This window comes from Bombus impatiens, unplaced genomic scaffold, assembly GCF_000188095.3.
Source record: "Bombus impatiens unplaced genomic scaffold, BIMP_2.2 scf_1553, whole genome shotgun sequence".
In the NCBI taxonomy this organism is placed as follows: Eukaryota; Metazoa; Arthropoda; class Insecta; order Hymenoptera; family Apidae; genus Bombus; species Bombus impatiens.
In genome coordinates, this window is record NT_177972.1 from 355420 (window position 1) to 382374 (window position 26955).

Below are 26955 nucleotides of genomic sequence, written 5' to 3' on the forward strand. Positions count from 1 at the left end.
CTCGCCGGTACTCACGACGTTCCCTTTTTTCCCGACGATACCGGCAACGCTTATCTCGCTGCCACGCCGGTTACCGCTTGAGAATATGCTCGATCTTGCTGAGTCTGACTTCTGTAAATATGCAGAGTGTCTCGCGGAAGGAAAAAAGTCGGAATTCTCGCGGCGGAAAGCACGTGCAAAAGCGCTGGACGTGTTGCCAAGCTTCGAATCGCTTTCTTGTCGTCTATGCGCTGCTTTCAACTGCTGTTGCTGCTTTTGATGATGCTGTTGCTGCTGCGAATGATTCTCATACTTCCTACGAGACGATAACTGATCCTGCCTCTTTAACGTTTTCTCCGTGGACGACGAAGAAAGGTGATTCTCGTTAATAGACTTGCTCGTCTCCGTTGTCTCTTGCGAAGGTTCTTGTTTCATTTTATCCAACCGTTCGTTAAAACCCTGAAAGAAGCGGGTGAAATCCCACTCCTTCAGTAGAAGTTGCTCCTCCGCCTCGGAGCGCCGGTTGTTGTTAGCCGTGCCGCGATCGTCTGACATCTGACTAAGTTTCTAGGGAGCGCGCACGAGGGCGATAAACAAAGTGACAAAAGAAAAAAAAACATTCACACGAAAAGAAGAAAATCATAGGCGTGCGGTGATACATAACGCGAGCTAGCTGTGATATGGCAGTGCATTGCGATCAAGTGTAATTATATCAACCGGTCAATGGAATTCATTTTCTAACGTACTGACACACGTTCCACACGAAGCAAGATAATGTATAAATAATAACATCTACTATATTTTATACGATGTTACGCGACATTGTCATGAGAAACATTCCACGATACGAAGCTACATGATGAAACGAAATCGTGAGACTCCGATTGATCTCATCTATCCAACTACTACGAGCAATGATCAAGCGTCGTTGAAAGGAACTTTTCAGCTGCGAATTTCGGAATATTTTATTTCGAGCAACGCTCGATGCATACTCGCGTAATTATAATCTTTCTGCGAATAGATCATTATATACACTGTACATCGTGATGTTATCGATTGGCTCTCGATTTCGATCCCCGCCGATCTCCTCTTTTTCCTCTTTTTATATTTATATTCTTCGTATGTTTCGTATGGTTTTTAACAACGGTGCTAATATTATATATGTAGCGGCGTTTTGAATATATGTTTGTATGCCATAACATATAGTCACCAAGCATATAATGTATCGTGTGAAAACAACGGATATACAAATAAAGCGGTTTCGATCGTTGGAATTGCACAAGAATGATTAATATGGAAATTGACATGTGTTTCTGACTATTTCCGACTAACGATAGATATATAACAAATCTGAGAGATATATCTATAAAAAGGGGAAACATAAATACAATGCAATCGTTTGTATCTTCATTCTCTCCTCCGATTCTATTAAAATCTGATCTCGAAAATGTTGAAGCGTTTTCGAAGAATGGAAAGAATTGAAAAAATACATGGATCGCTCTATGAAAATGTAAATAAACGACACAAGAGTAAATATTACATTCAATCCGTATGCGAAAATTGACCGATCCGTGTCATCATCAATACACATAAAAACGACAAGAAGGCGCTAAAAAATATTACGTTGACTTGCATTTAGGTTGACCCATAATTGGAGAACACTTACCCGTTTCATGACTAGCGTACGATCTCCTGATTCTTCTTCATCAGGGGTCGGTGGAAGAGGTCGATTTGGTGCTCCACCTGCACGCAAAAAATAAAATAAAAGTATTTACTTTACAATCGAGATGGAAGTTTGTTGCAGGCTTCATCCCGTAAAAAGCTTTGACAGGAAAAAGAAATCTAGAATCAGCTCTGTTTCCATATCATCCAAATATTCATTCAAACGTAGTTAAGAATAAAATAAAACAGAAGCTTGCAACTCAGCTTCTACATGTGCATGTTAGGTCGTCCGAAAAGTTTCTTTCGTTTTATAAGGAAATAATGGATGCACAACATTTTCCGTTTTATATTATTTTATCGAATTACGTATGATCCACTTTGTTCTATCAAAATAAAAATCACAACGTTCGACAGATTAGGTTTCATGTTTGTATAAAGATGCATCGCTGTAACAGACGTGTCTGTAAAAGAAAGACATTTTACGGACAACCCAATATATATTTTTACAGGATTTTCAAAACTTTTTACAAGATATAGTAAAACACATTTTTTACAATGATTAGTAAACTCATAACCTGCGATATCACAAACGATTATGCCGTTTATTTTTGGTAATACGCTTCCGTATGCAAAAATAATTCTTATTCGTTATTTCGTCTCATATGAAAAGTACGTCTAGATAATGAATTTTCAAAATCAATTTTTGAGGATACAAAAAAATGTTGCAACAAATTCTTCTCTACTCTTCTACAACAAAATTGCTCGTATCAAATTACATATATATTCCTCAAAACCTTTCATCTAAAATATTTCCGATCTCGTCGATGGTATCGGGTGTCCGCCGAAACAATTTCAATGGGACACCGTGTACATTTAAAGTGTTTTTTCATGCTGTATTCTAATCTTTTAATTACATAATACAATATTTACATAATTATACTTAATTGAGACATTCATATAAATAGTATGCATTTTCGTGAAAAATATAAAAAAATTCTTGTTCGATGTCCTACCTTTCGGCTTACCTTCGAGGTGTGAATTCTGAGCATTGTGTGACGATGTCGACGATGGATCTGCCGATGGTCTGAAAGGAGAAAATTCGGGTCTGCAGCACACATAGAAATGAAGAGGATCATGATGACGCACGAACGATGCGGAATGCGTAGTGTATGTTGCGTGGCGATGCAGCGAAGACGACGATTCGAAGCAACGTGTCGAAGCGGAATGAAAGATGAAATCAAACAAAACAACATCGGTAAAATTAATTTCATTTTTCCTTACATATAAAATATATAAACATATAAAGTTAACTGTAAATTATTCTCTGTTTGTTATTTAACATTAATTACTGCACATTGATTCAACTTTTTCCTTTGTCCAACTATTTGTCCAACTATTTGTTAAATGACTACTCTATTAGTTAAAATTCTTCTTTCAAACGAAAAATTTATTATTAATACAAGTAAAGTTCCCATCGATACAGAAACCCTGAATAACAATTTAACTTATTATTTATTGATGATTTACAATATTACATTGTTGTTTTGTAAGTTGATATAATTATGAATATAATTTGATGAAATAATCTTGTGCTGAATATAATTGAATATAATTTTCTTTGCACAATCTTTGTTAAAAATGGGAAGTGATATACATGATAACTGTTATTTGATAACGAAAACGTTATTATCCTAGCAGTAATGAAGTCTTATGATTATGTTCCTTTCGTGATAACTTTTGCGATCATCGACAGTTGCAAACTTTAACCACTGACCGATTTTACAATCCCACCCTATTGTTTTCACCTATTATACATCGTTATTCTATAGTCCTACATAATATTTTCATCTAAGATAGCCTTCTTCGTTTCCTAACGTAATTAACTTCTTAACGTAATTGTTTGCAACTGAACGAGCCTCGTGTCACAATTATTGGGTTGGCAACTAAGTGATTGCGGATCTTGCCATTAGGTAGTATTGACAAAATCCGCAATCACTTAGTTGCCAACGCAATATTAAGCTGTTGGAAATATCTTACAAATCCTTTTATTTGCAATTTTTTGACAATATTTTACAAAAATATCGCTATAAGAAACACGGAATCATTATTAAATACTAAAATTGAAATCTATTGCTACGAATAATCGTTACAAGAGTAATCGTACAAGATTTCATAATATTCGATTAAATAATATTTATGATCAGTTTACAATATGATATCCAAAGAGCTGAGTCAGCAACAGATGTGATGCCAGGGGCAATCATTTTACTATTAAATTAGTCAAGATGACCTCAAGCATTAGAACTTTATAAACAATTTTTTAAATTTGTGTAAAATCACATAATATCAAGCTGACATTCTTACTTGCACTACACGAACGCGTTGCATGGATTTTCACAAAATTTTCAGGAGCAAATATGTATTATCTTGAACTTTCAACAACTAAAAGTTTCTTTCGATCTCTCAATTATAATATTTGAATCTTCGTATAACAGTAGAAATAATTTAGTTCGAAATATACGAGATACGCTGTATCAGGATGAAGTAAAGAACGGGAAAACAGATCGTGTTCTGTTATAAATAGCGACGACCATCTATCACTGAAGGGTAAATGTAAATTCCTCCTTTGTCGCTGTTAAATTGATAAATTAATTTCTCTACTTACAAAGGTTTCGGTGGGTCGCTAGCAAGTAATGTGCCATCGTTCCTTGCGTTATTTCCCCCTGCATCTTCAAGATCGTCGTCGCTGTCGCTTTCAACGGACAAAGCCTGTAAAGCGAAAGAAATAGTCTGAAAACAAAGCAAGTTTCAATCGGCATTTTGAATTACGCGATGCGCTACGATACTAATCCAATAAGAAACTGAAACATTCGAAGAACCTTATAACGCTATAGTAATAAGTATGTGAACACTTAGTGTAATCCAATCAAAACATTGATGTTTCCACTATACTCTCAATATCTTGATAGAAGAATGTTTCTCCACTGTTAATTCTTTACTTCTTGTCGTAACTGGCATCAAATGTTCTGCTAAATTGAAACTGAAACAAGGAATATACTTGTGCCAATCAAGTTCCATGCTAGTCTCTAATAAATAGCTGACACTTCCTGGAATCTGTAGAAACTTTTCAAGTTTAAACGTATGTTCTAATTATCGTAAGATCTTCACATTACACAGATACGTAGCCTTAAAGTCACTAAACATGCATGTTGCTTTTTTATTTATGCTTACTGATGTCAACTATTATTTTCATCGGTACCTACTAACCGAGTATACAGCTAAGTGAGATAAGATTAGAGGTGAAAATTAGATTACACAGCGTTATTTAACACGTTGACGCCGGCGCCGATATTCATGGTTTTCTCTATGGTGCCCAAATGCACGGTCTGTTTCGTGGGGAAACGCAGCGTCAGATTAGACTGTTCGACACGACCTCAATTTTTTAACTTTGAGCTCAATTTATAGTAAAATTACAAAAGCTATACGATTCCTGTTGGATTCAATGAATTCCGTGGACTTCAACTAATACATTGATATACGATAGTTTGGCAATATCAATTTTCATATATCTATAAATATTAAGTAAAACTGACGGGGCCAGCTTCGGTTCTAATTTGGTACTCTTTTCGATTTTTCTCAAAAAGTAGAGGTCTGGCGCGAATTCTGACCATCACACGCAATTCTGTGAACATTTTTCTATAAGAAACGTTCATAGCGCGAATCAAAAAAATTTTCAATTCCGTACAGGAAAAAAAATAGTCATGTGTGTTCGTCGGAGAACGTTAGCGCGCGTGAGGAACATGCACGACGAAAATAGTGTTAGGTTACGTTAAATTTTTAAAATGGACTGACAAAAAGCCAGTATGTATGCTAGCTACTTCCAAAAATCACAAGTGTGTTATAATGTTGAGATAAAATAATATAAACCTATTTTCTACTACTTATTTTGTGAAATACATGTGTGATCCATCACGATGCACACTGCCCCACGGAACAAACTCGAGTGACCCATCGATAGTGTCATCGATAGATAGAGATACACCATCTCACGGGAAACACGCGTGTGGCCCGCCGATGGTGCACGCCAGCGTCAACGTGTTAAAGTGTATTTTATATATTTGCAATAATCTAGAAGGACCCTAATACTTACGCAGGATAGTGTATATCGCAGTAATACTTACTTGATCGAGTATACTGGAAGACTGTGGCATTTGTTTATTGTTTTGATCATTGCTGCTTGCAGGCTGACCGGAGTTGGATGTTGATGACGCAGCCTTATGCTGCCTGTTCGGCCTTGGCGGGGCCTCTGGGCCCTGTGACACACCAAGCTCGTTGAGTTGAGCGGCCAGCATGTCCAAGTCCTACCACCCACACACACACACGCACAGCCCCGTTAGTCACTGTTCCGAGACACCTCCAAAAATTGTTTAAAAGCCGCCACCAACCAGCCAGACGAAGCAATTAACAATGGTACAAAAGATGCAAGCTACTCTTATGTGAAACTGTTACACTCTCTGTAGTACAGTGCAAATTGTTTGTCATAAATCGAATTGAATGATTTGAGATGACGATAAAATTCGTGGATAGATTACCGATTTTTTTTTATGATTGGTAAGAAACAATAATTCGGGTCCAAAGTTAGTCATTAATTATTATCCATATAATCTAGATCTGCTGGTTCGTAATGTTATGTTTAATTCTAATTCGAAAGAGAATTAATTGAAACACGCTACTTTGCGAAAATTCAGATAAACGCTACATAAAGTAAATTGTACGTTGTGTACAAGGAATTTTTAATAAACGACTTCGCTACATGTACGAAAGAAACTAGTTCGAATAATGACAATCGCCATGTTTTTTTTCTAATAAAATATTCCTTAACACTTTACCGACCGCTAGCGGTTCAACAGCATACGCACGTCCAACTGGCATCTCAGGCGCAGATTCTCCCTGGCGCCAGTTCTGTTTCTGTTTAGACTCCCCAATACCATTATTTTCGTTTATCGAGAACGGTAAGTTTTTCAAATTGGTATAAAACTGTGGAAGCTTACAAAGCAACGTAACTGACGCAACTGAGCAAGGTAACATAGTACTAAATAACAAATTACTGCTCAAATAATGAGAAAGATTGTCGAGGACAAAAAGCCGATTAATAGGCTATCGGTCGGTAAAGTGTTAACATTTAACGTATCGTGTATGGGTAATTATAGATTACGTTTATAGATTACGATTAGCCACCCTGTATATGATACTATCTTTTATATCAAAATGATAGATTCAATTAACAATAATGCAATGATCTCAAAGTACATATACATATTTATACTAATATTTCCTAATGATCTCGAATAATTACTGGATCATGGATTAATACGTAATGCCTGTGATTATAGCGTCATTGTGAACGATTATCGAACAGATACATTGGTGGATCATGAAAATGAATGGATTGTTCCTTCTCCGGTATCTTTAATGAAAATTAGAAAACGATTATATTATTATACTGTATAAGAAACTACTGATATGACCCTTATTTTTAATAAAAAGAAAAACCAATATGTTATAAATGATACGTTAATACAATGATGGATAATCCTAACTCACATTCGAGTTACATTTTACGCATTTTGTTGTGCACACGTAAAACAAATTAAACTGTTTTAAATTAAACACAGTAGCATAGACGATCAAAGGACACAAACACGCTAAAAAAATATAATTTGCATTATAGCTATAGTACCTCGTGAATCGAATACGAATAGACGATAATTTGAGCAAAAACATGATATCGGTAGAAAATCAATTATACTTCATCGAAAAAAATTCTAGACTTGCATCGAAAGCTGTACTATTTCAACCTTGTTCTATTTTCCCCCTTTTTTTAAATAAGTACGGAATCAATTAGAAATAGATAACGCTTTTTTTTAGTAAAATTCTCTTTAAAAGAAACACAGCTACAAACAACAATATGTATATTATTGGTCTTGTCTGTTACAAATCTAAATTAAGGAAAATAGATAACTAGATCGTTTACGTGTAGCAAAATTGTGTATAAATAATCGAAGTTTATGACCATACTTTACAGATAACTTTATCTGACCTCCCATTGATTATCTTCTTCAATACTTATAGTTACCTATATGAGAAAACTTTCCAAAAGTGTTTATAAATCATACTAATTTATCTTACACTTTTATCGGTCTATTATGTTAAAAATGTACTTAAAGAACGCAAATGAAAAAATAATTAATGCAACGTATCTATCGCGAGGAATAAAAAACAATAAAATTGTGATAATTTGTTACTTCTTTCTTTAACAGCGTTCAATTATTATCAAACCATGATTAAGTTAAATTATAACATAAACCGAAAATGGCAATGATAAACTTGTTCGTTTCCCTGATAACTAACATTATGACAGTAGTACATTAAATGGTGACATTAAATAATTATTATGTTACTTCTGAATTTGTTTTTCTTCGCCGGAACACAACACATATACATATGAAAAAGAAAGAATGCCAACAGGGATAAGATAGTCTCAATCGTAATTGTTAGTTCTTGTTCCGATATGTGTCCATAATAATAACAAATTGTATATAGTTTTAATGTCGGTTTAATGAAATATCTCGTACGTTGATAAAAATGTTAAAGATATATTTCTTAAAATATCAACAATTACAAACACAACCATGAATTGCACTTAATGCGTTTAAGCAGTGTGTAATCGATCTCCGTGAAAGCATACATTCAGGGAGCTTGTCTGAAGCATTCAAGAACGTTATATCGTCTAAGTAATGGGGACTAAGCACGATAGCGGTAAATAGTACACATTTGCTAAAGATAAAATTCAGAAGTGTTGTTGAAACTTCGTATGTATAAAAATAAACCAAGCAAATTATATAGTAATACCAAGACTACGTCATAGCGCGTGTAACCTGTTTTATAGACTGCATGTATAAACAATTAAAAATATTACGCGTAGAGATAAGAATACGTGTAACTGTATGTATAAATGTAAAAATGGGAATGTAAAGAGGAAAATAAGTGTACGTGTTCTTACCTCTGGCTTCCTTGGAGGCAGCTACGGTACGTGTGAACATGGAAAAAAAACAAAAACCGAATAATTTCAAATCTGCGTGTAAGAAGCGCGCGCATGTGTTTATGTGGATATATCTATGTGCGCGTTTATAGGCGTGTAACATGTGTGTGCACGTGTCGCGTTCATGAATGCAATTAAGTATACGCGCCCTAGGAAATAATTATGCAATTATATTTGCGTGCACGCCAACGACTTAATAGCAAAATAGAAGGAAAGTCTACGTGCTACTGATTAAAATATGTATCTGTTTATGAGTATGTAGCAAAAGAAAGATATAAAGATATATATACAATATAGTCTGATTTAAATGGAAACCAATTAAATATCTCAAATGATATGGAAGATGCGGAAGAGTATTTCAGGCAAAAGTTATAGGTGGCCATGAAAGTTCTGAGGAAAATCACAATCAAATGTTCCGAGAGAAACCAATATCTTTTATTGCATACTATCATACCTTTCACAAGTATTTTCAAAACAATAACCATCCGTATCTTTTACACAGACTGTTCCCAAGATATTAGTTTTTAAACGTTGTACGCTGTCGGCGTTAATATTACTTGACATTGTAGATCGCAAGGTTGCTCGTCCGGACTTTGTACATTATCGCTCAAAAGTATACCGACGCTTGCTTACTTTCAATAAGCTACAACAAGCTTTCATCAAATTTCGATAAATTGATTCTTCGTAATCACTCTAGTTACGTATAATAGTACATTATACTGGGTAAGCAATTAAGTTATTGCGGATTTTGTCATTACCACCTAATGTATATATAAAAATGTATATATTAGTATATACAGTGAAATAAATCGTCGTTTTATTTTTTAATACCCGATATAAATTTCTGACGATTCCATAAAAAGGTAGTTAGTGTTGCTTCTAACTATTAATTCATCGTTAATTTATACAATTTGGTAAAATTCACGTACCGTTAGTACAAATCGACCAAAACGTCCAGATACTTGTGAACGATGGCGTAGCTTATGTCTTGAAAAGTATTGCATATAAGATGTGGATACTATCGAACAGGACGTAATTCTGCCGCGTAATAATAAAAACTACGGCGCAATGAGTTAATTAGCATATAACTGTTTTCACATAACTGTTTATATTTACAACACATTTAATTATTTATTATTAGAGGTGGTATTAAGAGCATCGCAAACAGAATCGAGCCTTCCTGGAAAGTTTCAAGCATCTCGTAACTACTTTGGTAAAGAAAACGGAGAGAAAAGGAATACATTTTTGTAAACTCAAATCTAATAGTAAATAAGTACATAGTTCCAAATATAATCGAAACTTGACGATTAGGTTCAAAATACCCTTTCATAAATAATTTAACAGAAGCTTGCGATAACTTTTTACTTTCATACAGAATTCGAATAAAATTCAAATATGAGCATATCCGTTGCATGTACGTAATTTCTAATCTCTCGAAGTTCAAGTATTACTTATACGAGATTTGACTTTTCAAACATCATAATTAGAGTGAGGGTATTTATGCAAATTTATATCTTTATCATCGCAATTAAAAAAATGTCAACTTGAATAGAGACTTTTTTCATCTACTAGATATTATAACGTGTGCTGTATTTCGGATATTAAGCATATATTTTTTACGTTATGTGTACATGTTCTGTAAATTTTTCATAAACACATAACATCCGCAGTCTAATAATAACACTTGCATGTACGTAAATTTATTCCTGAGCATACATGTTATACCTAATCTCGTTCTTACTTATCATCTTACTGATTTGTTATCAATATGAAGAATCAATCGAATCAGAATTATGACTTATCGAAGTTAAATACACGAATATCTACCAGATTTTCGAAATTGGAACGATTATTTTCTCAGAAATGAAGCCCTATTTTAAAAAACTCTTATATTTTATTTCCGATTTATTATCACGTTTGTGTTATTAATGTTATAATGATATTACATAATCGGCCACGTATTACCTTTGAACGTTACCATCTCGAAAATATGCTTGAATACTGGTTTCCATTTGAAATATTAATCATGCTATTCTCAAGAATTTTCGAGGTCTTTGCAAGATTAAACATCTGATATTTTACAGCTGTTGTTTAGAACGTACGTTCCTGTATCTTGCACACTCTGCGAGATATTTAACCGTTTCCATTTAAATTGGACAAACTGTATATATATACGTAACAAAATATATGATACACAAAATACATTAAGTTGATGAAAGGCAGCAAGAAGGCAAAGTAGGATAAAAATAGCATGTGCTTTTCTACAATCTTTATAAATTGGAGTAGTTTGTAGACTATATCTATCTATATATAACATGTGTATGCTGAGTCATCTAACGTTAGAACTTGGCATTTCTTCATCAGTTTTAATGATACCAGAAAATGTCCAAGGAAAAGATATTTGCTATAAAAGAAAAAATATTATGACAAACAAATTTTTGTCGCGTGATCATATTTTCCAATGTTTTAAGGTCGTCTGTATTTTTATCTGATAAACAAAGCAATGTTTTTATTGTTGTATTATCGAAATAAAACAATTTTGAACAGATCAAGCGATCTTTCTGAAAAGTAATCTATTTTATGGAAACAATGTTTCCATGTTTAGAACGCAACAAATTTATTATCCAGTCAACAGACACAAAGCCACATGAAAATATTCGAACTTACATTTGCAACTTTTAACGCAATAAAACATGTACGTCGGACAAAAGTATTTAAAACAATGACACATCTACAGAAGGAAATGCAAGAGAAGTACGTAGATTCTAAATCATATCCGTAAAATTGGAAAATTACATATCTACATTTGTTTAGAGTAAATTTATTATAACCACAGATCCATAGCGAGCCACGAAAGTATTTTTGAATGCGTATAAACAATATTTACAATGAATCTTCGCATCAGATATAACGAGCGATAAACTCAATTGATGTCAATAAGAGAAAATTTTGAATTTAACGAGTTTTTATAAAATAAGGATAAATATTCTTAACGATATGTATAGAATGTCAGATGTAATTACTTGATACGCTTAAAGATATAGACGATTTAAATTACGTACCTAATGATGTACTGTGAGTATACAAGCAATGTTATCGAAACTGCATTGACAAAGTGAGATGGTTGCATGGTTTATAAACCATGGTTGCGATCAAGCTTTTTATTTATTTATTTTTTTTTTTTTTTGTATTTTTATTGCGATAAAATATCATCGATAATATCGAGATATTAAGGACGTAAAATATCTTAGATGTTAAGGATCGTGCTTTTATTCGATCGAAAATACTATAAAGAAACTACACCTAATTGAAATTATTAATTGCAAAAAAATGTTGATACTCTACTGACAAAACTTTTCGCAAAGCACTACCTAAATAGCTGAATCATATATATTTATATCGTTGTTGATTATAACTTTTATTATTTGTGTTTTTCCTGTAACGTGATACATGATAAATGTCGAGTAATAATGATCGTATATAGAAGAAAATCCGAAAAATTTGTTTTCTCCATTTTTACGATATGGAAACTAACGATACTGAAATTTTTACATTTATTGCTAGAATTTCTGGTAAATACAAGCATGCACGTGTATCAAAAAGGAAAAAGATAAATAATTTTATTTTAGGAATATGCTAGTATCAGTGAATCAGTTGACGAACATTTCTCTTTATCTTACTCATAGCTCATATTTCTCACTTTTAAGACCCGGCCTCGTCCAGATAAGTGTCCCAGAAATTCAAGTATCCGAGGGGGAAAAAAGGACTGTCAGTAAGATATCGATATTTAACACGAACATAAAACGCGAACGCATCGATGATAACACGATATTTTTCCTTCGGTTGATAAATTGCGACTGAAACTAAAATTATTTAGTACTAGCATGCGTTCATATGTTTATAAAATAATTTTATTCTGATTTTTATCCTTGCAGTACTATGTGGACATTTATACGCCATCTATGTCACGAAGAGGACAATTATAACAGTACATTTTTGGTGAATATACATATACAGTATGAAAGCGTGATTGAAGTGTGAACATGATGTTTCCGTTGTTTCGATTCGTTGCTCTCAAAGTAAGAAACATTAAGCATAAGTGAAACAGAGATAAAAGTTCGTTGGTATTGACACTTGCACAATTTCCAATGTAATTCAAATTGAGTCATACACGATGATTGTTGATATCGTTTTCCTTGGAGAAACCTCGGAAGTGATAGGAAATATATGAATTTGGAAAATACGTTCACTGCGTTTAATCGAAAATCTCCTATTTAATCTCAGTCCCAAGAAACGATTCATTTGCGATTTTAAATAAAATGTCGTATTAACTTACAATGCCGAATACAGCAAAATCTGTTACAACTTGTAAAACGTCGTTGAACAAAAAGAAAGTTGAGAGTACATTAAAAAATTTCTGTTCTATAAAATATAAGTACAAGTGCGTGCGTGTGTGCGCGCGTGCGTGTTAACGTTGCGAATTGCCTGTGTACAGAGATTTCTAACCCGAAATTCAATTGTTTATAACTTGCATATCAACGTTCATGTTTGTTTTGGTTCTCAAAGAAGGACTGCCCCACATATGTATGTGACTTGTCGAAAGTTGCAAAGGTAAGTGTTTGGATACTTCCATGTACCCATGTACCTATATAGATTCTTTTCACTATGGATTATTACTAACACATATACATATACATATATCAAGAGAAACGCCAAAAATCTTGCAAATATTGGAAAATATTAATCGCGTGGAAAAATCTCTTTGTCGTGATATTCGTCTTTTTATAATGAATATCTTAGTAATTATAACGATCAGGGCAAAATATCTTTATGAACGTTCCGGAAATTACAACTGGGCGGCGGTTATACGCATAACGTACAAGTGAAATTGCTCAGAATATCGACGTTGGTAACGCATTTGAAAATCATCGAAATCGGTGAGCTGTGCCCTGATCGATATTATTATCAATACTTTTCCTCTTCGAATCTAAATCTAAATAAACCTGACATAATCGGTCAGACGTATAAGATACCAATGTTAAATAACTCAGTTTATTTATTATTTTGTTATTGACATAAAATAAGTGTCGGAGGAGAAGTTATAAGATACAAGAAAAGATAATTGCGAAAACAAAAAATTAAAAAGACTTACCATAGGCTTAAACACATGACTGTTTCTTTGCGATGCAGCTTGCCCACCAGAACCTCCACTACCAGCCCCGCCAATTAAAGGTTGATGATTGGATGGCGGTGTTGAAACCTTATGAGGTTGCCGTGGATCATCTCTGGGTGTTGGAGGTAATGGCCGAGATGGTGGTTGGGGGTCTGGAACTACTATACAGTGCAAAAGTAATTACGTAACATTTAAAAAAGTTCATTCGGTGTGACAATGGATAGAAATTTTACATAAAAACGTAGAAGATAATTAGCGGTATACTATCAAACGCACCGATTAATCTGTGTGGTATAGCAGGACGTGCAGGTGGCCCTGGTTCTGGTATATCTCTTTGAGTTCTGCTACTCGGTTTTTCTTTAGCAGCGGGTGGTTGTGGATTTACTTCTTGGGTTAGAGTCCTACCTTCCTGAATTTGTTGGAAATTTCTACGCAAAGTATCACCACCAGGTGCTTGAACAATGGATGACGCTTCACCAGCTAATGCCGGTTCGTCTTCTTCATTTTCACTACCGCTATATCGGTAATCGTCTCTTTCTGTGTGACAAATTACAGATAACGGGTTAGAGCGATTAAGCAAATTATCGTTGACGAATCGCTTCGGCGTGTCTTTCATACCTTTCTCCTGTTTACGCTTTTTACAGCGGTCAATATGATCTTTAAGTTGTATCCTAACTTGTCTCTCGGTTGGTTGGTCCCGAATAAACGGATGCTTAAGGAGCTGCTCTGTATACGGCCGTTGATGATAATCCTTTACTAAAACCGTTTCAATAAAACCGTGGAATTTCTTCGCCCACTTTTTCGATTTGAGTCTTGGTGGTGGATTACGTGGGATCAGAAATAAAGCCTTTTGTGTGAATTAAGCATAATCAATAAAATTAAATTTCACCCTTTTTAAAACAGAGTAGTAATGTAGAAGAACTGTGAAGGAGATTCACAGCCGTTACAAATACTTACTCGCATCGGATGAAGATCACAAAGCGGAGGTTGTGATTCGGCCATTTCTAAAGCAGTAATTCCCAATGACCAAAGGTCGCTTCTGTTATCGTATGTAGCATCAGGATTTTCATCACAGGCTATTACTTCTGGAGCCATCCAATATGGCGTTCCAATAAATGTATTTCTTCTACCTATTGTCCGATCTAATTGTGCGCTAACGCCAAAATCAACTACGGCATAACGGGATAAACGGTTACTTAATCATTCAAACGATTTAGCAACGAACGACGCTGTATAGAGTTGAAATAACGTCCAAGTACTATATACTTTAGTTAAGATATAGATGGTCGAGGAACATACCAAGCTTAACTTCAGCATTATCGGTTAACAAAACATTTTGTCCTTTGATGTCCCTGTGTATAACCTTATTGCTGTGAAGATAACTAAGCCCTCTCAATATTTCCCGTGATATATAAGCAATCCATTCCTCCTTTAAACTCTGACCTTTAGTTGACTTGACAAGGTCTGTAACGGAGCCAGCTCCACAGTACTCCATAACCAACCACAATTGATCATCCTTTCCAGGTGATGACTTCTTCACGAAGGCACCGTAATACGTTGCTATATTTCTGTGATTCGAATACTGCAACACGCGACAGAAGGCAAATAATGTGATCTCGTCCTCTTTGAATCCGTTTTGCAAGGAAATATTCATATTCTTTACGACACTGGTATACTCACCCTTTTTAATACATTTATTTCTAATTTGATTTCTTCCTCTTCGTCCTGAAACAGATAATAACGGAAATTACTTACTCGTAACACGTATAATTTGCAATTAATTTTCATGATATCTGAGAACCATAGTTATCACATATCTTCGAGACGTTTTCTCGATACTTGATAGTTGATAGTTGACTCATTTTAAATAATTATTTCGATATGAAAAAACTCTTCAAATATAATATAAGATACAGTATAAGAATACTTCTACTTATATTGTTATGCTCGGCAATATTTATGTTAACACTTTACTGACCGCTAGCGGTTCAACAGCATGCGCACGTCCGATCGGCAGCTCAAGCGCAGATTCTCCCTGGCGCCGGCTCTGTTTCGGTTTAGACTCTACAATACCATTCTTTTCGTTCATCGCGAACGGTAAGTTTTTCAAATTGGCATAAAACTGTGGGAGCTTACAAAGGAACGCAACGGACACAACTGAGCAAGGTACCTTAGTATTAGTAATAACAAATTACTGTTCAAATAATGAAAAAGATTGTCGAGGACAAAAAGCCGATTAATAGGCTATCGGTCGATAAGCGTCGGTAACAAAAAGCCGATTCGGCTATCGGTCGGTAAGCGTCGGCGACAAAAAGCCGATTCGGCTATCGATCGGTAAGCGTCGGCGACAAAAAGCCGATTCGGCTATCAGTCGATAAAGTGTTAAGAAAGTTACGAACGTTATAAACGAATATCTTCTGACTAAAACGAGATCCTCTGAACTGTTTGTTGGAACATTGATGGCTATCAAGATATTATGAGAAATACCTCTAAGTTGAATACTATTGATTATTGTCTGGAAGATAAGTAAGTTTAACGGTATAAATAAAAATAATATATTCATTTGTTGATTGAACATTTTACAAAGTACATAGAATGCTGACCAAACAAGTATCCCAAAAATAGATATAATGTAATTCTTCGCTTGCAAATACGTGGGAAGGACGTCGTTTGAAAATTTCGTTTGAAAATACATACGTGTATTACTTGTAATTATATTGTTTAATTGAGAAACGTGTTTCTATCATTTAATGTTATTTCAATTCAATATTAAAAATTATATTCAAATCGCGTCACAATTTTATAAGCAATTAAGTATAATGTGGAAAAAGTGTTCTATAGTTTGCAGGAAATTATTGAAATTAATTGTGACACTAAAGTAGGAGTCGCACATCGTCAATCACGAAAGCCTACATATACTAACCGAATTTTGTGTATTTCTAGCCTATCAAAGAAACTAAAAACGCATTCTGTAAGAAAATTATTTATACTTACATATCAATACAATTATCATGAATGTATTTATGTATATATTAGAGATTGCAAACCATTAATTTTTTCAACGCTAAGAAGATAACATGATATTATTACTATATCGATATAATATTATGTTACTTATTATTTTTATGATTTTATATAGATATTTTATGATTTTTATATAGATTTTATATAGATACAACAGGTGTAATTTTTCTAATACATTGTCTTATTTTTATTTCGCTGCTTTATTTCTTAATAAAGGTAGAAGCGAATAAATAGCGTTACATTTTTAAAATATGTGTCTTAGCGCATTAAAGAACTAGCTGAATGTTTATATCATCGTATCATTTCATTAGATGATTTATTTGATTAATTAAAAGTTATTTAAAAACAGAGAGAAAAATTCTAATGTCACCACTGGACTGTAGATCTTTATGCAAATTTATATTTGTCAGAATATGATTGAAATAGTAAAATTATTTTACTCGCACAGCGTTATCGAAAGCACTGTACTTTGGATATTTTATATTTTTTTCGTATGATGCGTATGATTTCTGTAGTTTTACATTTTCAAATTTCGCATGAATGCATCAAAACTTGCAGTCTAACCCTTTCGCTGCGCAGCGCTCAGAAGCGAATTGCTCTCTGAGCAGTCGATGTAACAGTGGCAGATCAGTCGCGCGGATCGCACGATGCTCGGAGAAAGATACTCTGACTGAGCGTCTATAGGCGCTGTTCGTAGCGAAAGAGTTAGTCATGAGATATTAAGTTGTCCGAAATGTTTCTTTCGTTTTATAGACGCACAATGCTTTTTGTTTTTTATTAGTTTATTGAATTATGCACGAACGTAATAATAGAAACAGAACGAAATGGATCATACTTAATTCAATAAAATAATATAAAACAGAAATTGTTGTTCATCTATTATCACCTTATGAAACGAAAGAAACTTCTCGGACAACCTAATATTATTCGATGACTAAACTGTCAACTACGTAAACCCGAAGAAGACCGATGTGTCATATATAGTAAACATTGTAAATATGATGTAAGCCGGAAGCCATACTAAGCAAACATTTAATAATCAATAAGATTAAGCATATATATAGTTACGCAATTGTACTTATTTTTTAAATTTATCAATTAATTAATTTATTTAGATTATACAATTAGATTAATTTATTAGATATTCAATTTATTAAGAAATTAATTAACTATCCTAAACAAAAATACGTGTTAAATTATCTTTAATAGATATTACTTTATACTATCTAAAATATTTTTTATCAATCGTGGATACAATTCACTCAACAAATCATGATATTGATAGGATGTTAGAGTTCCTTTATACAAATACAATTCAATTAACACTTTATCTACAATGCGTTTTGACAGAGCATTACAAGTTGTATTCGGTACGATATTCGTTTATCGCACGAATGATAACAATAAAATGTACTTCATGTATAACGCATTTAATGATCATAATATATATGGTAAGTTTTAAAAAATCTATCAGTGCACAAACCTACATCGTAATTCTTAGATAGATATCTACAGCTACGGCCTTGACAATTTTCTTTATAATCGTTGCGTACCATGTTTCTAGAATTAAACGACAAGAGTAATTAAGGAGTAATCCGGAATTAACGTGAAATTACAAAAATTGCAAAACTTTAAATAAATGCGGCACAGGCTCCTTTTACTCGATCACTCTGGAAGTTTCCCAGATATCATTTTCTCACCAAGTGTCGTATTTTTAGAAATTACGGTAAAAAAAGAAATGTTTTTGAAAGAAAATTTGATGAGCATCCTAATGGATACTTATGTGGTTGACTATACGTACAACTTTTCCCGCGTAACTTCGGCGTTTTAAATATCTCGCTTATCTTTTATGATAAGCAAAAGTTTCAGAGGAAAATTTTTTTCCTGGAATTTCAAGGTTACTGAATTCTACTTAATGAGGATAGATATTTTTATCATCGTGGAACGATAGTTAAAGTCAATACTTTGACTAATTGAACAATCTATATTATGAACTTTATGGTATTGTAATTAAACGAGAACATAATTTTTTAAAAATTGCTAAAAAAAAATACCTTATTTTATTATATTATTACCTTACTATTGCTTAAAAAAATAAAAATAGCCTTAAGACCTACCAGCATAATCATTCTGTATTATACCATAGCGCCCGAGTTTTACAAATGGTCTGGTAAGATATACCTAATCAATGATGCAATTTTTTAGAAATACTTTCCCCCGAGTCTAGAAACAGCAGACATCAGTTTAATACAATCATTTAAACTAGATACTTACAATTTAAAAAATATCTTTTAAAAACGAATTTCTTATAAAAAAAATGTTATTTTTCTGGCGAAAATATAACTTTAATATCTTTCATTTTATTCTTAAATTAGTCTCTCCTGGTTTATATTTATTATATTCATAACTTTAACAGTGGTTTTTTTAACGCGCCTAGTCTTTCTTAACTTGAGAATTAACAGTAATTATCAAAGCATATAAGCTACAGTAATCGTGTACAGCCTAATCTAAACACGAGACAATAAGACAATGTAACAAATCTAAACACGCCATCAATGCTCAAGTTACGTCAGTGTTGTTTATTGGAATAAATTTTTATTTGAACGATAACTTCTACTATCTCACTCGATCCCTTATTTTAACCGCACGTTTCTTAATTGCTTCCCCTTGTCTAATTAGGTTGTCTGATTAAAATTGAAATGGATGTTCCTTGTTTTAAGATATTCAGACAGTTCGATAAGTGGAGATCAAAGCTAGCCCTGGAGCTGAATTTCTCAAAAATATTTGAGAGATGCGTCTTGTTATTGTTGTACGAAGTTTTATTCCAAACTGTTTCGCAATATTCGTGCATTCTTCTCCTCGGAAAATTTGTAAAGAATGCATTTGTCGTGTATGCATTCTTGTGAACTATACACGTCGAAGAATTTAGTCACTGAGAGACTGTAGCTAGTTACCGATACACGTAGTTAACAGTGGGAAATTTTATAGCTAAATCGGTGGCTGCCGAAAGTATTCGTTCGCGTGCATATATTTTATAATCACAGTACCTGTTATGCGAAACATTTTGAAATTTCATTAGCACTAAAATGACGCGCAACTATCATGGTTACATTGGCAAAATTCTAAGCAATTCTGAAAATGTATACAAAAAGTTGCAAAATATTTTACACAAATCAAAAAGCTACTTAAACAGGCAATTATTCGCAATATTAATAAATCGCAATATTCAACGACGCTTATCTTCATCGATCATCTTGAACGCTTTATATACTTAAAGTCACTATTCATATCGTACATTAATTTTTTACTAACTATGAGTTTACGGTAGGTATCTTGCAACTTGTATATATATTTTCAGATTGGCTTCAAATTTTACCAATATAATCATGAGAGTCGCGTATTTTATTATAACGCTAATGAAACATTAAAATGTTTCTTCTATAAAACACGGCGTAAAAGTTTTGTGTAAGCGTACGGATACTATGGACAACATAGGAAATATCATTAGTCATTCTTTTTCATTTTTAATATAATTATTGTTATCATAACAATAAAATCGTTACGATTGTAATTATTATTATTATTATTATTATAACATTTTAGATGCACACCGGGGTATATAGTCAAAGAGAAGGCCAAAATAGAGCAAATAAATGAAGAAACTGGAGGCTGACCTCTAGAATTCTGGGAGAAAATGAAAACGACCACGAAAAATGAAATACCGAAAGAATGTAGAGGAGAGATAAACAGCCAGGAATAAGGGAAAACGAAATGGAGGGAAAAATGCAGGAATTCTATGAGCAAGAAGAAGCTGATCAATGGGCGAAGCGAAGGACGACCGTTGGTATTAACGTCATAGAAAAGTGAATAAGGAAATACGGAAAGAAAAAGATAGAGGAAATGAGGAAGAAAATAGAGAGATCAAGATCGTTGAAACAATACAACAAGTGGAAAACAAAGGTGGAGCAAAATAGCGAGAAGAGAAGGGAAAAGTCACAAAGCTGAAAACAATGGCGAGATTTTAGACGTGGAAATGAATGGGAATGAAGTAGATACTGGGTGGAAGTGAATCGAAAAATGTGTAGATTATGCGAGAAGAAAAAAGAATCATGGCAACATATATGGAGGAAATGCAAAAAGTCTGAAGCGATGAATATAACGAAAGAAGAAATTATAGCGGAAGAAAGCAAAGGAATGAAATGGGTACTGGAAATCGGAAAGTAGAGGAAAATAAAAGAAAAACAGACGATCCGAGAAGAAAAGTAGAAGTATAGAAGGTTAAAGTTTGGTCATGTTAGAAGAATGTTAACTAGTTTCTTATTTAGTGTTTTATATTATTTGTGTTAAATCGTGCTATAGTAGACTTTCGTGTGTCTCGTAAAGGGAAGCATTGTTAGGAGACAAAAATAGTATGTTTTAAAGACAGTTACTTACTTCTGTAACGTCCATAACTTTGATGGCTGCCAATTGTCCAGTTTTGGTATGTCGGCCCTGCAAAATAAAAAATCAAGTTATTAGTATTGTGTTTAAATAAAACTAATGTTAAATAATCAAAAATACACTGCCAGTCAACAAAAGATACAAAATTAATATCAGCTTTTTGTTTACTTAAATGACTAAAATAAATTGATATTACTTAATTTTAATAATTAATAGTTTAATCATTTTAATATAATGGCAAGTAAAAATCGCGCGAATCATCAGGCAGAATCTTTTCAATTATTACAAGAATCGCTCCGATCATCACGAGAAAGAATCATTTCAATTGTCGAAAGAATCAGTCCAATCGTCAACTGAATCACATCGAACAATAAAACAGTCGTTTCGTCCTTCAAGAATCGTTCAAAATTCTGACAGAGTTCTATCGTTTGTTATTAGAAAATCGACTTGATATTCGTGTAATGGAGAAATCGTCTCGACCTTCAAAAAGCATCGTCTCGCCAAATTGAATTATCCAAGACATCGTTTCGGTAGCATAAAGTTCACACTACATAATAAATTAAACCGTCGCGGCACCTTCAGGACTCAAAACTCTATCCTGAAACAGTCGTTTCAGTATTAATTTACCAGGTAATTGGTTACGCGACAGTCGTGGACCAGCGTGGCTAATTCAAGACTTACAAGGAGAGCTCAAGAAGGATCTAATCTCCGTGATTAGAAAGTGATAACACGATATATATAACGAATAAGGTGATTATTACCTGCACCTTAATTCACGCGAATAGTTTTTGAAATATCATCGATGAATCAAGGATGTGATATAGACAAAAGCCGGTCTGAACTTTGTTTAACACAAAGTCAGAAAAGTTTGTAAATCTAAACTCATAAAAAATTCAGGCACCTTACAACAGGTAAATATTTCTTACAATACTTGAATAGTTTGTTTTTTTCACGAACGTTCTTCGCCAAATCGACCATTTCCTCAATTATTTTTTTTCTTTTTCTTTCTCTTCTTTTTTTTTTTTACATATCCATCGATGTTCCAAATTCCAAGCTTCGGCGTTATATCTTCTTTATAGCCCGGTAATTAACATTTAACTAAAGATACAGAGGCTTGCGAAAGTATTTGAACACTTACAGAAACTTTTCATCGCTATATCATGTCGAATGTAGGGAATATCTTGAAATTTTATTAGCATTTCAGCAATTTAATGACACACGACTGTCATGAATATATTGATAAACTTTGAAACGACTTTGAATATGTGTATAACAGATACAAGATATTTAACCCAAGCATACACACCACAAAGATCACCCAAGTATTTTAAACCGATCATTTGCTATATTAATATGTAAGAACATTTAGTGAGACCGATTTTAGCATTAATTATACGTTTAAGACCACCATTTATGCTGTATACTAATTTCTTACTAAGTGGATGATCTGTAATAAATGTCTAATCATTTTTAATACATTTTCGGACTGACTTTATATCTTACCCGTACGATTGCGATAATCGCGTCTCAGAACAGTGTTAATGAAATTTCAAAAAATGTTGTATAACAAACATAATATATTTATCACAGGCGATAGCTATTTCCGACTGCAGAAGTTTGGAAGGGAGTATTCGTCGAAGGCCTGGCTAACTTAATCGAAAAAAACATCCGTCCGACAAGCAGCCGAATATCTTTCTGCTTACGTTGTACAAATTTTCTATGGTAATCGTTCGAGTAGTTTCGTGAGCAACTGTACTTGCTTCGAACCATATCCCAAAATATTGGAGTTTCGCCAAAGTAATACGTCATGGTGCATAGATGCTTACTATGTCACGTATTATTCACTAAAATATAGCAGAGCGCAATATCTTGCGTGTTTTTCAAATAGCCATTTCTCTTAAGAATTTCGAAAACGATTGAATTAATTTTTCGTGGGTGCATCTGTAGTTCGTGAGACCATTCTACATTGTTCGATATGATAGGAATTCAAAGGAGATGTAATACATATAATTATCGGTAAATTAGGAAATAAATTTACGAACGAGGGAACAGTAAACAATGTGAAAAATCCCACGGTTCAATAAGAAAAGCAAACATACAAATGGTTATGCAAACCTGCACGTAATCTAAGAAATCTGTCAAGCGATACAATCGCGTGATGGTTATCGCGAAAACCGCAATTCATCGTTGCGCGAAGAGCGAATAGCACATACAGTTGCGTGGGAAAATTTTCGCTTGATGTTTTAACTGGGATATCTGAAACAAGTTTCAATATTGGATTTCGGATATTCCAGCTAAAAGTGTAAAATAATATTTAAAAAAATATTATAGATGAAGATTGCTTATTGCTTCGTAGCTATCGCAGACTTTTTCAAATTATTTACGATCTCCGACTGCTTTATAAGAAAATTCTGTACACATTTCATAATGTAAATAGATTTATGTATTTTAGTGTAGATCTTTGGTAATATTTTGTCGTCATGTCATTTGTACAAACGCGATGACGAAAACAAATAAATGAAAAACAATGTCTGTCACAAAACAATAAACGATCTTTATTTGTCACGAAAGTTTGCTTCATTTGTCACGCGGTCATAATATCTATTATTTAATTATCTATCTATTAGTTAAAAACGGTATCTATTAGTTAAAAATTGTTTACATATCGGAAAATTTATCTGGGAACTTTCATTACCCCAACTGTATATCTCACGATCAGTAAATATATAAAATAACTGCGGACTACTGCGAGCGTCAAGCTTGTAAATGTGGAATAACTTTGTGAAACTTTTTTAAATTTCGATGTTTGACTTCACGAAGTACAAATAGATCCGTTTATCGACATAATTATTATATATGCTATATTATACGAAATTCATACATCATAAAAGAACAAGGCGTTAATCAGTCAGGAACGCAGATGTGAAATAGTTTACCTTTGAACAATTTTTTTAAATTCTTTTTCTTCCGCAAAAAAAAAATAAAAGACAGCAGTTAGAAGACGACACACAATCTAAATATTTCATTCAAAAACTGGTGTATCGGTCGACTAGTGTGAGATAGGTGGAGCACCATCATCGACTGATTCACCACTTTTATCATCGTCTAAAGTCAATGCGTACTCTTCGGTAGGAACATGCACGGAATGTAGAAATGCGAGTCCGGCGCTGCTTAAACAGCAAGAAGGAAAGAAAGAAAGAAAAGCAGGAGGACATGGGATATATAATGGTGACTCTGAGGTATTTACCAGCGACATTAGACTATAAAAAGTATTTTTCCTGCATCTGACTGCAAGATGCAGGAAAATTTAAAAATAAAGCGAGTTGGAATAGCAATGGAACTTTTTTTTAGTTCGGAACTAACATTCTTTTCCAAGAGAACGGAGGAGTTGCAAATTACACGGTTCCTTTGACACTTTTTATCCTCGCGATGAGTAGGATACAATGCAATGAAAAAAAAATGTTGCCTGGAACTTCAAGGACCAAGTCAATTTTGCGGCTACTTTTTTTTTGCAGATCTTCACCGATCCAGAGGTGTAGCATAACGCTACGGTGCTCGTGACAAATCATCCTTGAACACCTTGTATTCTTCACGAATCGCAGGTAAGAAGTATTATACAAATAAAACTAACGAAGAAAAACGGAACTATCGAACTTCGAAATTCAGCGTTGTACTCAGACGAAAGTAAATTTAATATATTATAATCCAATAATTCATAACGATTATGTGTTTCTTAGTAGGAGAAAAATATAATGTTGCTATAAATTTGAAATATTTGCAATTTCTTATAAAGCACGAAGATATTGTGCGTGTGCGTGCGTGCGTGTGTGTGTGTGTGTTTCTTTCTTTCTTTCTTTATTTATTTATTTATTTATTTATTTATTTATTTATTTATTTATTTATTATTGTATATAGAAATATACGAAACATATCTATCTATCTATCGAACGAAAAATCTTACAAAAAGATTGCAAAGATTATTTATACAAGTTATACAATAACAGGGAAGATTATAAGAAGGATAGGAAAGACGAATAGAAAACGAAGCAGATTAAGATAAAAAGAAACTATAAAATTTATCATAAAGGAACGTTACATCATTAGAGGAAGTAGCGAAATTTAAGATAAGGGTTCCTGGAGTAAATGTATTCTTTTCGAAATGAAATGCGTTTCCAATGAAACAATTGCAAAAGTAGTATAAAGCAGCTCGTATAATAATCCGTGTGAAAGAAGGCGGAGAAAAAATGGGAAAATATTTAAAATGCAACGGAAGACAACGTAAATATTCTACATTTGCTAACAAATCAAAATGATTTAGCAAATTTTAAATCGTAATGAACAAGTTTTAATAAATAATAGGTAATAGTCTAATATAGGGTGTATATCGAAGTTGAATGAAAGCATGTATGAGAAATCTATATAGATCAATATCATCTTGTAGCCGACAGGCAAAAATTAATAAAATATATATATAATATTCTGTATATAATATATATAATATTCTGTATTCATAGAATACGAATGTGAAGAATGAGCGAAGAGAACAAGTTTTAAAAATACAGTTTGGCCCAGTTGCGTAGGATTCTCTGTATTGAATTCATCTCAGATTTATAAAGAGGCTAAGTCTTGTTCAATTTAATGTCGAAGTAACAACTGAGTGTCAAGTGTCACCTTTCGGTATCATTGAACCTTACTTTGAGGAAAATAATCAGACTGTGACGGTAAGTAAGAGGGGAATGTCACTGGGAGATACATGTATATTGCTAGAATTTCCTGATACCGGGGAACACGGTAAGCTCTAGTTTCAGCGAGAAGATACAACGGCACATGGAGATTTTCTGCAAATTGTGCAAAAACTCTTTCCCATTCCGTGGCAAACGAGATGTTCGGATTAACAGCTGCGAACACGTTCCTTTTCACGTTTGAAAATAAAAGTTTATACAATAAAATCACGATTATCCGAACACGTTTCGTATGTAAACAATTCGATCTTCTATAGAAAAAATTTTTTGACTACCAACGATAATACCGACGAAAGGGTGATACAGCTTTGCAAGCAATTTTTAAAAGATTGCTGTTATACGGCGACGTACACTTGGGCGGGTGTTAAATGTACGACGCTAAAAAGAACACGAAAAAAGCTAGTAAACTACATTGAAGACACCATAAAGAAGAAATGAAAGATAATATTACGAAAGATATAAAAGAAGCTCTTTCTGCATTGAGTACAATACTAGGATTCAGTGATTGTGATAACGTTGACGCGACGTGATAGAACGGTTGCAATGTGATGAAACTTCTTCAATAATTGACTATGGTACCATTGTTATGTGTGCTTGGAATAATGAATTGGAACACGAATATAACGGCAATGATGACATTCCCTAATATTTTGAAGTATTTTAGGCTTTAGGTATGGGGTTCAGATAATACGAGGTACAAAAGAAATGTAAGTTTATCGAATTAAATTTGCAAAGAAAGTTGAGCGATTAAGTAGCTAAAAGAATTTGAAACCAATAAATCTTTAGTCAAATATTTAGTTTCATTAGTTGCATTCCATATTTTTTGCATTCCA

The 26955-nt window shown here is 33.4% G+C and overlaps 1 protein-coding gene across 1 annotated transcript in view; it reads right to left on the bottom strand.

Moving 5' to 3' along the window:
• LOC100747906 (serine/threonine-protein kinase mig-15) overlaps nt 1-21437 on the bottom strand; it is a gene marked incomplete at its 5' end in the record, with an annotated part of 41819 nt that extends 20382 nt beyond the window's left edge. The window contains 13 exons of the mRNA XM_024371730.2: nt 9-546; nt 1646-1722; nt 2655-2746; nt 4307-4410; nt 5823-6002; nt 8705-8725; nt 13896-14077; nt 14193-14453; nt 14535-14763; nt 14874-15085; nt 15216-15498; nt 15597-15641; nt 21375-21437. Of these exons, the coding sequence (XP_024227498.2) occupies nt 9-546; nt 1646-1722; nt 2655-2746; nt 4307-4410; nt 5823-6002; nt 8705-8725; nt 13896-14077; nt 14193-14453; nt 14535-14763; nt 14874-15085; nt 15216-15498; nt 15597-15641; nt 21375-21437 (2287 nt within the window). The remainder of the gene's footprint in view (nt 1-8; nt 547-1645; nt 1723-2654; nt 2747-4306; nt 4411-5822; nt 6003-8704; nt 8726-13895; nt 14078-14192; nt 14454-14534; nt 14764-14873; nt 15086-15215; nt 15499-15596; nt 15642-21374) is intronic.
• Between the last annotated feature and the right edge of the window lie 5518 nt (nt 21438-26955).